Source organism: Manis javanica, chromosome 7, assembly GCF_040802235.1.
Source record: "Manis javanica isolate MJ-LG chromosome 7, MJ_LKY, whole genome shotgun sequence".
Classification (NCBI taxonomy): domain Eukaryota; kingdom Metazoa; phylum Chordata; class Mammalia; order Pholidota; family Manidae; genus Manis; species Manis javanica.
This window is the reverse complement of record NC_133162.1, coordinates 18,372,756-18,390,114: the sequence shown is the minus strand read 5'-3', so window position 1 is coordinate 18,390,114 and position 17,359 is coordinate 18,372,756. Positions and strand designations below refer to the sequence as shown.

The window sequence follows — 17,359 nt, the reverse complement described above, 5'->3', positions numbered from 1 at the left end:
CTTTCAAATAATATGACATAGAAATAAATGTAAAAATTCTGAATAGTGTAATGTTTGTCTTATATTTTAATTTTTTTATATGATTCCATTTGGACAATGAACTTATTTCAGTAATTGAGCTTTTATTTAACTAAAGACTGTGGAGATTAGCAGTTCATTTAATATGTTAGATCCTAGGATATATTGCATGAAAAGAAATTCTTTTTCAAAAGAGAGGCAGGCTGACTTTTTAAAATGACAATAAAATCCTTAAAAACTTAATAACCAAAAAATACCAGGTTTTAAATACTAAATTGACTATAGTCAAAATTTCTTATGTTTTCACATTTGTGTTCTTTCCATTACAGAGGAAGAAAACGTTTTGTAAGTGAAGGAGATGGAGGTCGTCTTAAACTGGAGAGCTACTGACTATAAGAACTCTTGCAGTCTAGATGTTATAAAAAAAATACATGTATCTGAATTGTAAGAGTTGTTAGCACAGGATTTTTTTTCCTTAAGGCACTTGTTTTGGGTACAAGGCATTTCTGAAATTTTATAATCTTAATAAGTAAGGGGAATTTTTAAAGGAAGTGCTTTCTTTTTTCTTTTTCTTTTATTGAGGGTATAAAGGAGGGACAGAAAAGTAACCACTTAAGTGGAATATTTTGTAAATGCCATGTTTATGACCTAATCATTCCAAGTTTTGCATTGATGTCTGACTGCCACTCCTTTCTTTCAAGGACAGTGTTTTTGTAGTAAAATCACTGGTTTATACAAAGCTTTATTTAGGGGGTTAAAGTTAAGCTGCTAAAACCCCACGTTGGCTGCTGCTGTTGAAATACTGTGCTTTGGGAGTAAACAGAAAGCTATTTCTTAAAGAATTTTAAGAAAACGAGTTAGTCATGAGACTCACTAATCTTTCCAGGGAACATACTGATTGGTCTTAAAGACTAGACAGTTAAGTAAATGGTGGCTGGAACATCTATTTTTCTACAAAACTGGAAAAATGAACCTGGTTCTAGATGAACATATGACAAAATAAAACATGTGAAGCAGTGTTGATTATTTGGAATTCATTTATTTTAGGTCTTTTAAAAACTTATTTCACACAGCAGATTTTAAGTCATAAAAGGGAACGTATGTGAACCTAGTGAATTTAAACTTTGTTTCTCGCAAACTTTTAAATGAAAAATAGAATAGTAAATAAATTCTTTAAATATTGGGAAATTGCATGCACACTTGTATCTAGAGTTTAAAGAAATTTAAAATATATATATATATATACCTTTCATCATTCTTAAGTCAATTACAAAGTAATGTTTGTTATAAAAAACCATTTTTCAAAGAGTAACATTTACCCAGTGTTTGAGAAAATAGTTCACTACAACAAGTAAGTTATCTAAAGAATGATCACATTTCTAACCTTTTTTTCAGAGCCTGATTACTCAGTAAAGAGGCCTCAAGGTCTATGCTAATTTAAATTTTCAATTACTGATTACAGCAAACCAACCAAAAATTATATTCAGAATTTACAAACGTGTTCTTAGGAATATACCTATTACAGGCTTAGGTACAGTCTTTTATAACTAAAACTCCAAGTTTAATGTTCATATTTATCTCATGGACTCTTTCAAGTCCATGTTACTTTCCATTTTGAGATTTTACCTTGATTCCTGCAAGGTAAAAGTAGCCAGATTATTCTTGAGTCCTTAAAATCAGTATTGTTAGAAGCTCAAGGAACTACTGAGGGTTTCTTAAAAATCAAATTTAAGAAATGCAGTTTGTCATTACTGGTAGGATCAGTTAGTCTTAAAACATGACATAAAATTCATAAAAATGTTTTAAAATTAGATAATGTAAAAGCTGAACATGTACACAATATTAGAATGTATCAAATTAAGTTTTAAATATGTAAAGATTCTTTGAATATAAAAGTTGCATTTGGTTTCTTGTGCCTAAGAATATTATCTATAAAACTGATAGGAACGGTGAAAAGTAATTTCTAATTCTAAAAACTTGGGTTAAAAAAAAATTTGGGTTCAGTTTAATTAAGTTCAACACAAACCAGATTCACATATTTCAGTCGGGTATTTTTAAATTAACTGATAGGAATGGTGAAAAATAATTTCCAATTCTAAAAACTTGGGTTAAAAAAAAATTTTGGATTCAAAGTTTAATTACTTATGTTCAACACAAACCAGACTGTTTAAATTTACAATACATATTTCAGTCGGGTATTTTTATATTATGAACATTTATCAGTTCTATTAACATATACTATCAGCATACAGATGCAAATTTTCTTGCTATTGTTAATAGGGTGTTACATAGAAATGGTAATTATCATTCACTGAGTTATTTGCTGTTGTTTCTTCTCTGCCATTTCTTGTTGGTGAATTGTATCCTGGGCTGCTTGCTGCATCTTCTCCAGTTTTTCCAGAGTCAGAGATTTTAAGGGTAAAAGTTTGGGTTTACATAGCACCATTGTGGTTATATCTTCCACAGACACCTGCCCTAAATTTAAAAAGAAATAAGTTTGAGTGAGATAACCCAGTTTTTTGGTGGTTTGGATTTGCAGCTAGAATGAAAGTCTAAAAACTTAATCCATTGTCAGTGAAAATTTCTTGTTCTATTTACCCCTGCAACATTTCTTCAATATAAAAAAACAAAAGCAATATTTAATACTTCATGAAGACAAGTTTTGAACTTTCCACCTAAGGGTCCAAGTTAATGAGGTACCACAACTTTTTGTGTCAAATGCTTAATTTGAAAAAAAATTGGGAGAAATACAGTCCATAAAAATAAGGTGTGAATTTAATGTGATATTCAAGTTACTGAGTATTTAGACCTTCAGCTTTTCACTGAAAATTTCATACTGTAATCTGCAGTCTTGAGTATAATAGGATTTCTAGGCTTAAGAAACTGCTTCATTTGTCACCCTTTCACTGGAAAAAAAAATGGATTACTCCTTCACAACCTACTCGTGAAAAAAGTATACTAAAAGTGGACAGTAAATGTGGCACATAGGACATAAAATAGTTTCAGATATTCAGCTATTGAGCCTGCTATGTGACACTGCCTGTAACTTTTTAGATCCCTATAATATTGTGTGACCTAAGTATCTGTGATTTAGATACCTTGTTTAGGAAGAACTTCCCGGAACATTGACTTGATTTCCGCCATATCTGAATCGTTGGATAGTTTTTCCTTCAATGAGAAATCAATAATCATTTAAGAACAAATTCCCAAAGCATATTGCTTGAGATATTTCCATTGTACTTTAAGAAGTAAAGTTACAATTCTTACAGAAAATGAACTACTTTATACTTGCATAATTTTCCCAGTAATTTTTCCTGTGGGTCTTTTCATTGACACAAGGTTGCAGTAGTTCACATAAACATCTAGGTCTTGTCAACTTTAATCAGTGGAGGTGTTAATTGGAAGGCTGTATGTCTTAAGGTTTTACCCCCCTCTAATGAAAATTTGGTAGGGCTTCAGTTTCTAGGCAAAGATAACACCTATCAGCTAAGGAAAAACAAAGGCATTTATGTGCAGCCATCTTGGTTTACCGATAGAATCTCTCCAGATTGGTGGGCGTGATACAATGAGTTACAAGAATTACAGTTGGTCGTTCATATGACCAAATATATATTTCCCAAGTTCATCTGGTCTTCATCCAGTTTCTGAAAACACTGCAGTCTTAAAAGGTGAAACAGATGTCACATTGAGACCTGGACCCCCACCCAAGGGCAGTGACAAAAGAATTGAACAATGATAAAAGCCCTTGTATTTGGATTTTTACTGACTTGTGGGCTGTAGTTAATGGCCTGGCTGTGTGATCGGGTAAATGGGCAATGGAAACTGGACTTATATGCCTGTGTGTGGTGCAGCCCTATGGAAATCACTATGGGAATTTTAAGGGATGCATTAAAGTAGGACATGTCAATGCCCATCAGTAGAACCCCCTTCCAGGATCAGAAGGTGATTGGAACCACCAAGTGGACCTGTTGGTGCATTCTCTCAAGATGGCCACCTAGGTCCATGAAATGAGTGGACATAGGGGAGCTGCAGCAATGCAGATGGGCTGAATCTAGACATACTCCTTTTGCACTCTATGAGGCACAATTCCAAGAACTTCTGTCAACAAGAGAGAAAGACTGCAGCTGGCTATGGGGAAAATTTCCCTGGGTGGAAAGGCCCTGTACATAGCCGGCAGGTGGATTACATGGATCAACACTAGTACCCCTGGGGGCTATATAAATAGGTCCTAACTGGAATAGAAACTTATTCTGGACTGGGCTTTGCATACCTGGTGGTAGCTGCGAATGCTCAAAATACAGTTGAAGGATTGGAACAGAAGATACTGTACCAATTTGGACCACCAAATTACATCTCTTCAGACCAAGGGACACACTTAGCCCATGGTGTCCAACTGGGCCAAGAGACATATCAGATGGACATACCATGTTGCATATCATCCTAAGAGCAATGGTTTAATAGAAAATTAGAATGAGCAGCTGAAAACATTTGCTGTTTAAAACAGGAGGAGATAAAGGCATGAGGGGCTGGTTTACATGCCTTCAGGAGCGTGTGCTCACACAAATTGAGGGGGGATTAAGGGAGGGTCCCCACTGGATAGATTTCTCTTTTTCTGGGGGTTCTGGGGAAGAGGGTGTGGGGTAGGACGCTGGTGTGACTATACAGTTCTTGCCCACATCACCGCAACTTTCTTTGTTTCTACCGGATGCAGTTGTCCTAGGACCAGGTCTCCAACTATGGATGCCAGAAGCAGGGAAGATTACCAAGCAAGAAACTGTAACCTTACCCTCAAACCTTTATGCCAGAATTCCGAAGGGTCTTCACCCCACCTAGCCAAGTTGGGGCTGACAGTGAGCTCAGCTGTGCTGCTTAGTGGCCAGGACAGCTAGCTAGCTTTGCACCTGTGTAACCTACCTTACATGAGTGGGAGTGGACTGAGGGGAAGACACTTGGTAGACTAGTATTGCTGCCAGCAATATGGACCAGCACAGTAGCTGAACCTAACGTCCCTTCCACAGGGGGGGAAAAGTCTGGGTAAAGATTAATGACAAATGGAAGGAGAAATTATAGTTGAGGATAAAGGGATGAATAAATGGGTGATGCAATGAGAGAAATCCAACATTTTGTTAATGCCTCAAGAGAGGCTCAGAGCAAGAGAATAGTCTCTCTCAGCAAGAGCATACAAGATGCCCAGAAGGGTGAAGCTACACCCTTCTGTCTGCAATGACCACCTCTGGTTTTGGAACCTGACAAGGTTGAAAGACAACCTGCAAGCCAGTTACATTGCTCTGGGAGAAACTCTGGTCATAAGCTTTATAGGACAAATGACTTGTCTCTTTAAATATGTCTCCTTCCAGCACTGGCTTCTCCATGTTAGGCCTATTTGCATTGGTAAATGCCATACCAGACGTAAGTTCTGTGATGGGTATGATTGTTTTGCTGTAATTAATCTGTGTTTGAAGACCAGGGGATGGACTACAATGAGTTTTAAGAAATACATATTTGGTCATTCATATGATCAAATATGTATTTCCCAGATACATTTGTTCTTCATCCACAGTTCCTGAAAACATTGCAGAATCTTAAAGGTGAAACAGGTGTTTTGTCATGTTAATGAGAGACTTTTGGCCCCACACAAGGTGGGGCTGGAGGCTGAATCAGCCAATAGCCAATTTAGTTAATCATGACTATGCAGTGAAACCCTCACAAAACCCGTGAGAAGAGCTCACTTTTGCTCTGCTCTGCTCGGCTGAAGAGAGCTTATATGCTTGGGGAACCAGAATGCCTCCCTGTGTCACCAAGCCAGGCCCCAAGCTCCACAAGGATAGAAACTACTTTATTTGGGACCTGGCCCTATGTCTCTTCATCTGGCTGTTGATTTGTATCCTTTATTAAACTGGTAAATATAAGTGTTCTCCTGAGTTCTGTGAGCTGCTCTAGCAAATTAATCGAACCCAAGGGGGAGGTCACGGGAAATTCCAATCTGTAGCTGGTAGGGCTGCCTGGAATCTGTAGCTGGTAGGTCTGCCTGGGGTTTGTGACCGGCAGATGGAATCAGGGGTTGGAGGGCAGTCTTATAGGACGGAGCCCTTAACTTGGAGAATCTGATGCTGTCTCCGGGCAGATAGCATCAGAATTTAGTCCAGTTCTCCAACACCCTGCTGGTGTATGAGAATTGCTTGGTGTAAATATGCGTGGGAAGACCCCCTCCCACATATTTACCCACATTGTAATCAGGTCCGAGTACCCAAATGAAGTTATACTACTATTACTGCTGTGTATAATATTGCTACTGTTATACATGTACTTAGGGAAAAAATACACCATCTCATTTACAGTGGGTGATGCAAAAAACATGACCATTTGGGAGATGGGGTAAAGTAAATAGGGAAAGGAGGGGGTAGCAGGTAAGCACTTCCTAATTTCACCACTTCTCTCAATAGCTAACAGATACTTTTTACTTTAATTCCTTTGTTGAAATGACAAAAAGCATCCTAAGGATCAGTTACAGGCTACATAGCTGCAATTTGTAAGGAAGCAGCACAGACAGGTGAAACTGGCTCTTGAAGAACAGAAGCAAGGTATGCTTTCAGGTTACTATTTTCCTCTAATACAGGGATACTGTATGCTAAAGTGCCAGCGAATACCCCCATAGGAGTATTTTGTTATGAATACCTGCCATATATGCCATCTCTGGCTGATGACATTTATTTCCAGTGTTAAATCCCAGATTACTGCTATGCTTTACATGCCAGGTGCTCTGGATTGTAGTTTGTAGCATGATCCCTTTCCAAACACAGATGCTTCTCCAGACAGTCCCACCCATTTTGTGATATTTCGCCACACTGATGCAACCTTACCATGCATCTTTCACAATTTCACTACCACAGAAGAAAGATTTATTATTTCTAAAGTGGTGATGTTGGCTTGGTGCCTGCTTTTACCACACACTGCAAAATTAGTTATTATTAAGTGAAGCTGCTTCTGGTCTTAGTTATTCCCACTCAGCACTACTACTCTGATATTCTTAGTAAAAGCCTCCTACTCTTCATCCACCATGGCTCTTTTCTCCTCTCTTGTTCAAATTCCTGTTCTGTAATATCTAAGGTTCCCAAAGACCTCTACCTGTGTCTGGAACTTTGTCACCAAAATTTACCTCCACTGCTCTGCCCAAAAATGAAGTAGGCGATGGACAAGGAATAAGGCAACACATCACTAACAGGAACCTGAGGGGAAGTGATACGCGATTTCCTTGGAGTGCACGGCTCCTCCTTCCTTCCTGTTATGTAGCTACGTCAGCTAGTGGTACCTAGTGATCTTTCCTTTTTTTTCCAGGTAATGTTGAAGGCTAATAACATTGCAGGTCTCTCATTAGCCTGAATACAGCTATAGTAAACAGCCTCTCCATTAAAGATCTTTTGGTGCAAATCTGACATCAGAAGCTACTGAAAGGCAGATAGCCATTACAATGTTGATAAATGTGAAGAAAATACATAGCAGCCGCGAGTTTTTATACCAACAAATTGCTGAATGGTGGATGAACAAATACTTAAATCACAACTGTTTTATATACACTCAGAATTTAATCACTTACCTTTGTTTTCTCTTTCACACAAAATTTGGCCTGAGGAAAACAATGAAACTTGGTGCTCTACCAATCTTAGTTCTGTTTTACTAAGCTGCCATTGTTACTGGAAAGGGTGTGGGGCCAAAGGCCTGGCAGAAATTGGGTTGGGTCTGGTATGGGGAAGATCAGTGCCGTCACTTGCCTGGGTGGAGTGTCTACTTTACAAGGGTTGGTTCTTGTTCTTAGCCCCCCCTAGGCACTGGCAGGAAAGAAACAGGAAGGGAAGGGCTAAAATAAGCAAGGTGGTGGATAGATGGTCTGCGCAAGAGCAAAGCTACATAGTCTTGATAATCAACTGCCCAGGGAGTCCAGAGTAGGAAGGAGCATTTATCTCCTTCTCCAGAAGGCCTGCTAATAGCCAAAGATGGGTGTTTTGTCTGGTGTAATGTGCCCTAAGGAGTTGTGGCCCTCCTAAGGACACTTTCTTATTGGTAAGGTATGTGAAACACCAGGGACAATATGGACCAAAGGAGAAACATACAAGCTATGGTTAAAATCGTGTATCATACAAGTGCAGTGTCATTCAACTCAATAAATATGTCTACAGTGTGCCAGGCACTGTTCACTAATGAACAAAACAGACAAAACCTAAACCTTGACCTTTTGGAATTTACTGTCTAGAGTAAGGGAGAGAAACAAATAATAAGATGCTAGAAAGGTAGTATAGGGATTTAGAAGACCCCATTAAGTTGATGGGATGGGTCTTGCAATTTAAGTGGGAAAATCATTATGGCCTCATTAAGAAGGTGGAAATCGAGGTCTCATTTTGATGTGTGTTATATCTTTTGAAATTACAAAAAAGCAAAAAGTCTGATAGTATACACAGTAGAGAAAATATAAGGCAATGGGCATTCTCTGTTTGTGGGTGGGTTTTTTGATACAGTTTTTTAAGAGGAATATTTTGTAGTATCTACTAAAACTAAATATGCACATTTTCTTTGATCCAAACATTCTGCTCCTAATAAATGAGTCCTAAAGAAAAAAAGCACGAGTGTATAAAGATATAAGATTAAGAATGTTCATTAAAGCATTGACTGAATAGCAAAATGTTCAGCAATAGGTGAATCCAAATGTTTAGCAATATGTCAAAGGTTGAAGAAATTTTACAACATCCATGGAATACTATGCTAGATTTTAAAATAATACATATTGTCAAGGCATATTTTAAAAGAAAACAGATTAAGTTGCAGTAGTACAATTCTTATACTAAGAGAACACAAACTTTTAGTGCTTGTGTCAATGTTTGAAGCCTTGATCTCAATAACTGGAAAATAATCAGCTGCTCCCTTTCTCCCCCATAGTTTCTTTACTTTGTAATTTCCCCAAGAGATAATGGTTTTGATGAATAGTGCATTTCAAAGCCATGACAAAGTAAGCAAATCTGTCATAGCCATTTGAGCTGAACTTGGAGGGAAACCAAATCTTTGTCATGAAATATTTTACTGAGCTGTAGGAGTAAGAATTCAAAGACACTTAAGTCTAGGAAGGATTACTACTTTAAATCAATCATACACATTGATAACATAGTTAATCATAAAATCTCTGGGGTGATTTAGCTTGACAACCAAACTAAATTATGGACTTGGGGTTGGACAAGAGCACTAAAGCGTCATTCTGAAACTTCAGAATATGTATTAGTGATCCTCAAATTTTATGCTTGTACAACCCCAAAGAGATTCTGAAAAGCTAGGTACAATAACCAGGTATCCCTTTACAGGTTTCTAAATTGACATATAAATTTGTTATAATAAGTTTAAATAGTTATAAAAGATGTAATTTCCAGCATATTGAAAAATTACCCAGAAATTTTACATCTTTTTTTCTCCCTAGACTATTATCATTACACTTTTTATTCTAATGTATTCTCATGCATGAACATATTTTAATGATTATTCTACCATACTTTTCTCCCACAAAAATGTTTAGATGAAACTTTTAAATATTCTGGATTGATTTATTACAATTATTAGTGAAAAACTGACCAAAATAAATTGTTACTGATAGAATAATTACTGAACATAAAAATAAAGTTACTGGCAATGGTTCTGTTAAATAAGGACAGAACTTTAGAAGGAAACAACGGGTGGTAAAGACTGGAGTAGAAAAGGATGCTCTTTTTGGTGACAAGGAAATTATTCTTTCAGAGTGGAAAATGAATGTAACATAAGAATAATTTGGGATCATATATGCCTATCCAAACAGATTTTTTTTTCTTTCAACAAACATATTTAATGTCTGTAATTGTGCCAGCTCCAGCTAAATGAGGGTGATAGAATGGATAAGAATCAGTTCCTCTCCTTGAGGATTTTGGGGAAGGTAAAATGGGGAGAGAGACACGTATACATAAATAATTATAACTGAGTGCAACATACTTTAATAAAAGCATGTATCTATTGTGCCTTAGGAAACCAAAACCATGAATAGCCTGGCTCATGATAGGTAACAGTGGCTGGTCTCTGAAAAATCACTAAATGTGACATTGGAAATTAGTCTCAGAAGGATGGATGGGGGTTTACTATGCAGCGAAATGGGTGTATAGCAAGGCAAGGGTGTTCTAGGCAAAGTAAACAATATGCTCAAAGAACAAAGTATTAAAAAAAAAGGCCTGGGGGGATGGCTATAGAGTACAGTGTACATACAGTGCACATACTGTGGTGGGATTTCCTAGGTGGAAGCCAGTGTATGTTCAGCCTTGAATGCCATGCCTTGGAGTTTGGACTTTACATCTTATAGACAGCAGGGAGCTAAGTGAATGGCTCTGAGTGGGTATGATACATGATTTTTTTTCTAGAAACACATATTCTAAGAAGAAAAGGAGAAACAGGAGAGACACTGGAGGCAAGGAGATTAGTAAGGAAGCTATAATTGTTTAGGTAAAATGATGGGGGTATGAACAAAAGCAATGATAAAGTATTAAGAGGAGAAGATACAAGAGATTATATTCAAGGATATAAGACGTTGAGATTCAAGACTCCTGCACCACTTTCCCCTGTCCCCCCAACTCTTGAAGTGATAAGGAAATGATCAAGGATGACTGAGATTTCAGGCTAACATGTTTGAATGGATGTTGCAGGCTGGGAACACAGAGGAAGGACAGGTTAGGAGGGAAGGGTAAAGACCATGAATTGGGTTCAGACCCACTGAAGTAGGAAGGTAAAATGGACTGGAGACCTAGAGAGTCAATGACACAGTAGTTTAAGCTATAGAAGTACATAAAATCACCCAAGAAGGATGTGGAAAGATGGTAGATGGTGGTAGGGTTGGTGGTAAAAAGAGACAAGAGTACAGGGTAGAGGTTGAGAGAGGGATCTTAGATTAGCCATTTAAATAAATTAATTTTCTAAACCTCAGTTTCATCTGTAAAATAAAGCTTATAATGGTACCAACTTTAGACAGTATATTAAATGACATGACTCGCATAAAGCCATTAGACCAGTCCCTAGCACATGGTAAGAGGTCAATGAATGTCACCGATTCCTACTCTGTTGAACAATTATGTTGTCATAAAATTAGATTTTTAGAAAAAACAAGTCTATTGACATATGTTAGAGTTATAGAGGCTTATTATTAAAACATAATGAAGAGAAACCTACAGGCAAGCAGGGAGGGACACTTTAAAATTTTCAACCCACCCCCTTTATACCCATATTGTCTTAAAAGTTATCTTAAAAGAAAACTAGTTTTAATGCCCAGAAATACTTCAGCTTTCCTTTAGTCTAGCACAGTGGCTCTTAAATTTTTGTTTGCTTAATGATAACAGTAACAGCACAGTGTTTTAGTACAAAACATTTAACTATGTAGACATTTTAAGGGATTTTCTACAGTAATAAAAAATTCTACGCTAAGAGGTGACTTCATAATTGAATTACCCAATCACCCACTTCCTGTTGCATCCCCTAATACATACATACATATATTATTAAATTTAACACACTAGAAACAGCTCTAGGAAGTTATCTTTTCCAAATTACACAGCTGATAAGAGGAGAAACAGTATTTAAAATCACATCTGCCCGACTCCAAAGCCTGACCTCTTCAGTTTTCTCTATGCTGCATCTTTAGGAATGGTCTGCAGACCCCAAATGTATTTAGTATGGAGTTATATATCATATACTGCAGGAATTTAAGAACATTTAAGAAGATGTCAGACAGACAACAGGACAGTAGACTATGGTGTGTAGAAGCCAAGAAAGTTAAAGATGCTATTCAGTTTCTACTGAAATGGGAGAAGGAAGATAAAACATAAGTCAAACAGTAAATCTCAGGATAAAAGTATATTGCAGCACACTGACTAAAGCCCTCCCTTTTTTTCCCTCTGTAATGTGGCTCTAACCAATATAGTTTTTTTTTTTCACTCTGTCCTTAATTTGAGGATTGAGCATTCAGGCTATCATGCTTGACACCACCTGAAAGAAATTTCTTAGGAAAAAAAACTGCTTGTTTATGGATTTTGTTTATAGCATTAGCATTATTTTTAAAATATGCCACTGAAACTTTCAAATCTCAAGGTTAGTTAGAAATGTGCAACATCATAGAAGCTTACAAGTTTTCTATTTTTTTTCTCACAGATTAGCTTATATGAAACATATTGATGAGACCAAGATCATGAGTTAAATAGATGAATGGCACTATTAGCTAGCTTTAGATTGTTACCCTACTTTCACCTAGCCTCTGGAAAATGTACATTGTAGTCATATACGGGGAAGACAAGAGAATGGGGATAGATTACTAAAACCCAAATTCCATTCCTAGTAACCAAGCATGTATACATATGGATCAGAAATATCAAAACGAAAACACTGTGGATGCCAAAGACATATCCTTGTTTCTAAAAATGCTCAAGACAGCATTTGGATATTTTTACAACTGTCCTCCTAGTTCATATACTAAAGTCTCTGTAGTCTAATATTTGATTTTGCTAGGAACCCCAAGGAGTCATTCTGTGGGTCAATGTGGTAATCCTCCATGTGTGCCTACCACTAGCTTTTTCTTCCCATCAATTTATCTGAACTTACCAGTTTATACTAATCATATAAAACCCCATTTTTAAGGTTTGAAATTGAATGCTTCCAAGTGTTTTAGGGTTCCAAGTATTTCAAACAAGCTGTGACAATGAAAACACAAAATGAAAACACAAAAATCATACATTGATTTAACTTACACTGGAGTGTTTTTGTGTTTTCATTTTTTCTTAATATATTTCATGGTTATACTTTAAATTGGTACAGGGTTCTATTGTCGCTCTACTGTTAACTAGCCATATGACATTGAATACATTTCTTAACCAATTGTTAAATTGATATTCTCATAAAAAACATGTTTGGTACCGTCCTGCATTGCAACGTTTACATGAAAAGTGGATGTAAAGTGCTTAGAAATACTGTGTGACATTATTCCAAGTATAATTTTCATATCACTATAATAAAAGACTTATTCTAGATTTCCTGTTAAGTATATTCTGACTCTAAAAATCTTCTGAATTCAACACTATGATTCCTGTGAGATGTATATGGTACCTATAAGGTACAGTGATTTAGAGGTTTTTTTCTATTAAATACTGTTTTATTTTTAAAAAGCATGTGCAACCAAATTGTGTTCTTAAATATATTTGAAATAGGAATTTTTTTTCTGAAAAAAAAAGATAAAAAAAACTGTTTCATAACAATTCAAGGTTTAGAAAATGTAGACAGTTTTTAAGTGGGATCAAAGAGTAAAAACCTTTTAAATTGTAATCAAAGCAACAGAATTTTGGTGTACATAAGAATCTACCTTGAATTTTTGAGGGAGCTGACAAGTGACTTGTTCCCTAACCTAGATAAGTAAATGCACCTGAAATATGGCAGAAAGAAAACATTTCTGAAATATTTTGAGATTCCCAACCAAAGTACCAATCACATTTTCACATAAGAAATACTGAGGTCATAAATTGGTGGTTGTTGGTCCTATCCAGTTAAATGTTTTGCTAGTTTGCTAAATGTTTAATAAGTATTTGCAACAATGTTTAAAAATCAGGAGATTTCACATCAAGTCCAAATTTCAGCTCCCCTTGACAAATTTGGCAGTATCAGACTATTCCCAGACCGCAGTTTAGCTAGGGCTGAGAACTGATGTCCTATTCAGATGAGCAGTCCCTACTACTGCCTACTTCTTTCCCTTACCTGCCCAGGCACTATAGGCATTTAACTCCACAACTTCAGTAAAATAGCCACTGCAACATATTACATGTTAAGCTGTCCTATTTTGTCATTAATGGGCATCAAGAAGCAAAAATACAATTGCTGAGAACTGAGGAAGGCAACAGAAGCAATCCTGTTTATATGCAAAGGACAGTAAAGAGTATTTTTCTTTTGTGAATATTATTCTTTTTAAGTATGTTCAACCTGCCTCATGCAGGTTGTGGACGCGTGTGGTAGGAAAGGTAGGAAAAATAACGAAAGATTTTATCTGTCTTATCCAAGACTATAGTAAACTGATAGATGAATTTTCAAATGCATAGATTTCTGAAGGAAACTAAAACAAGAAAAGGTAAAAGAGCCCAAAAAGAAAGTGTTTTTCAGCAGACACAAAGTAGTAATGCTCACTCTCACTCAAGTGGCCACCCACATACAATCAGAATGCTTAATTTGGACTGATAACGTTCGTCTGGAGATGCCAAATAACATCATGTCATATAGTTGTAAAATACAGTAGATTCTATTCTGTTTTGCTATCTGGCATCTGCTGGTAGAAAAATGTTGCAACATGTTCAATCTGGCTAATTAATCCAGACTCATGTAAATAAAATGGGTGGTGTCTAGCTCCTGAAATGTGCCTAGGTCTAAGAACAGGAACTGTTCTTGGGCGAACTTGGATGATGCCAATGGTTCTGGAATACTCTGCTAACAGACCCTACTATTAAGTTAGTAGAAAATAAAACATTCTACTAATGCAAAATGCCAGATGGCTAGGAGCTGCCTTGGTATCTGCTTTGATAACATCAAGACTCATCTGTATTTGAATTGCAGGGCCCACACAGCTTTCATCAACAGTCCTCAGGGTGCCAGAAGTTGAAACTCATGAAACTATGCTGACATCAGTACACTTTGTTGTAGATTATATTGCATCAGCTCCAAGCGTAGGCAAAATAGCAGTAACACTTTATTAAAGGAAGGCGCTCTTTGTCACCTGTCCAGGGCACTAACATACCTGCACAGACAGGAAGATTAAATGGTAAATTTTTGTAGGACACCATAGAAGGGAGAGTGTGCTTAAAAGTAGGATGGATTTAACTAGCCACTCATGGCATGGGTAGATGTAGTTGGTTCTGAGAATGCTTAATCATGATTGGAAAAGTATGAATACTGTGAAATATTTTTGTAAAAAATGTTAAATTCAGTTTAATCGTGCCTCTAGACCAACTTCTGATTTACAAGAAATAAGAAAAAATGAAACATTCAAAAAGGATTCCTGGTTTGAACTCTTCAAAATGCCAGTGTCATAAGGAATAAAAAAGATGAAAAAGTTCTAGATTAAGTCTAATGAGTGACAACAATCAAATATGATACATGAATGTTGACTGGATCCTGATTTTTTTAGGAGGAGTATGGGGAGATGGTATAAAGGATATTCTTTGGTCAAATGTGAAAATGTACATACATACTAGATTTTAAATACTATAGAATTTTATTTCCTTAGTTGTAATAATAATATTGTATTTTTGCAGAACTTTTTAATTCTTAGGAAATACATGTTGGAAATTTTAGAGTTATAGATGTCTGCAACCTATTTCCAAATGGTTTGATAAAGTGTATAAGAAGGGATGAAATAAGTATGGCAAAATGTTAACAACTGTTGGATCTAGGCAAAGAGTATATGAATGTTTATTGTATTTTTCAACTTTTTTATGTATAAATATTTTTTAAATAAAATATTGGGGGAAGAAAACATGTTGGAAAGACTTCAGAAGGGAAGTCTTAAGAAAAGACTGAGGAGTAGGGACTGTGCTGAATTTCTGACAAACTGAAGTTCCACAAAACTTTTCTGGCAGTGTCTTTGGCAGGAAACACCCAATTTATTCAATCTTGGAGTATTTACCAAAATAATTATAATATGCAGGATAAAATGATAGGATAGGCAGATGAATCTGATACAAACCATTCTATTTAGGTGTAAACAAAATAGTGAGGCTAAGAACATAAGCAGCTGTTACATAAAATAGCGGTTGTTATAAAAGAGGTACAAATAGCTAAGCTCAGAGGAAATTACTTCTTGCTGAGGAGAATCTGCCAACACATCTCCAAGGAAAACTAGGACATGGATACAGAATCAGAAAAGGCTGGTGTTTCAGTGATTAACCTTGGAAGAAACAAACGGTAGTTGTTTTGGCTGGAGCACGAGTACTAAGGAAGCAGAAAGAAATTAAGGCTTTAAGGTAGGCTTGCACCCTTGTTGACTGGCTGGGTATAAACAGTTTTCAATTTACCTGAAAGTTCTGGACTTTTTTCCCTAAGCTTTAGGCATCCAACCCGGTATTAAGATGACTGACAGCTCTTGACCGAAGCCTACAGAAGGAAATGCTGGAGATAATGTATGACAACGCTTGTCAAGAGCCATAAAGAAATAATACGGTATTTTTACGAATATTCACAAGCATTAAATTGTTTAATAAACCGTAGACATGCAGGATTAGAACAGTATACCTTCATGCAGAATTGTAGTCAATGCTTACAAATTCCGGAGAGAAGAAACAAAAACAAACAACAAACGCGAGAAAACAGAGAATGTGAAGATAGGAGGCGGGTAAATAAGACTTAAAGGTGGGGTCGCGGTCATCTTTTTCCTTTATAGGTGGGAGTGGAAAATTATTTCCTCAAGCCCCAAGACTCTCCGTCCTACAACACTCGGGGTGAAACTACTTAATAGGAACTTAGGGGGCGGGGCGAGGAGCTCCATCTTTTAGGAGTTAGGGGCTCCGCCCTGCGACAGGCGCCGGCGACCCTCCGATACAGGTTGGCTGCAGCCAACGCGAGAGGGGCCGGTCAAGCGGCCTCGCCCCACTGGGAGCCTCAAAGGGGCGGAGGAAGGGCGGGCCGTCGCCTGCCCAGCCCGGAAAGAAATCCTTACCCGAGCGGAAGAGGCTCCAAGACCCGCTCGCCCCCTTGGCGCTCGGTCTTCGAGGGACTTCTGGACAGGCCGGCCCCACGCGTTGAGGTCGAGGGACACTCACCGCACTTCACGACTCCACGCGGAATGGGCATTCTCTGGGACATAGGGGGCGCAGGTTATTCCCACCCTTTGGCCATGACCCCCATTAGAAGTGCCAAATGCAACTTCCGGGAAGGACAGGGATTTTCAGAACCCTCAAATGGTCCACCTATGTTAAGTGACCAGACGTCCCAGAAACTTTTTTCTCCCCCCCCAACCCGGGCAGGTGGTCCAGAGTATGAATTACCTCGTCTAACATGGAATGTCTGGGCACATTTGGTCCCTTTTTGGGCCTACTTACAGATACATCTCCCAGAGAGCTCAGCTGTTGCCCAGGGCAACCGTGAAATTGCGCGAAGGGAAATGCGTCACACCGGAGACCAGAAGCCTGGAAACTCTCGTTGCCATTATCGGTTATGGCTGCCTTAGCTTCAATAGTAACTTCCGATTGAGAGTTGTCGCTCTACCCGGCAGGAGGCTTACTCTGTGGCCTGGCTAGCCATGGGCACCCAGTGGGAGGCTGAGAAGGCG

The 17,359-nt window shown here is 37.6% G+C and overlaps 2 protein-coding genes across 9 annotated transcripts in view; one reads left to right on the top strand and one right to left on the bottom strand.

The window, feature by feature from the left end:
* The window catches only part of PDCD4 (programmed cell death 4), a 24,287-nt gene extending 23,251 nt beyond the window's left edge, over window positions 1-1,036 (top strand). For all 6 annotated transcript variants that reach the window (XM_017649073.3, XM_037001227.2, XM_017649072.3 and 3 more), the window contains one exon: window positions 348-1,036. In XM_017649073.3, coding sequence (XP_017504562.1) covers window positions 348-408 — 61 coding nt within the window. In that variant the 3' untranslated portion in view covers window positions 409-1,036. The remainder of the gene's footprint in view (window positions 1-347) is intronic.
* Window positions 1,033-17,359, bottom strand: BBIP1 (BBSome interacting protein 1). Of its 3 annotated transcripts, none has more exons than XM_017649076.3 (4): window positions 17,076-17,344; window positions 16,748-16,884; window positions 3,117-3,186; window positions 1,033-2,493 (listed from the first exon to the last, which is right to left on the bottom strand). In XM_017649076.3, the coding sequence occupies exons 3-4, from the start codon at window positions 3,160-3,162 to the stop codon at window positions 2,327-2,329; spliced, it is 213 nt and encodes a 70-aa protein (XP_017504565.1). In that variant the 5' UTR covers window positions 3,163-3,186; window positions 16,748-16,884; window positions 17,076-17,344; the 3' UTR covers window positions 1,033-2,326. The 3 variants fall into 3 exon arrangements, with proteins under 3 accessions (XP_017504565.1, XP_017504564.1, XP_017504566.1); XM_017649075.3 differs by having other exon boundaries at window positions 17,130-17,344; XM_017649077.3 differs by lacking the exon at window positions 16,748-16,884 and having other exon boundaries at window positions 17,130-17,359.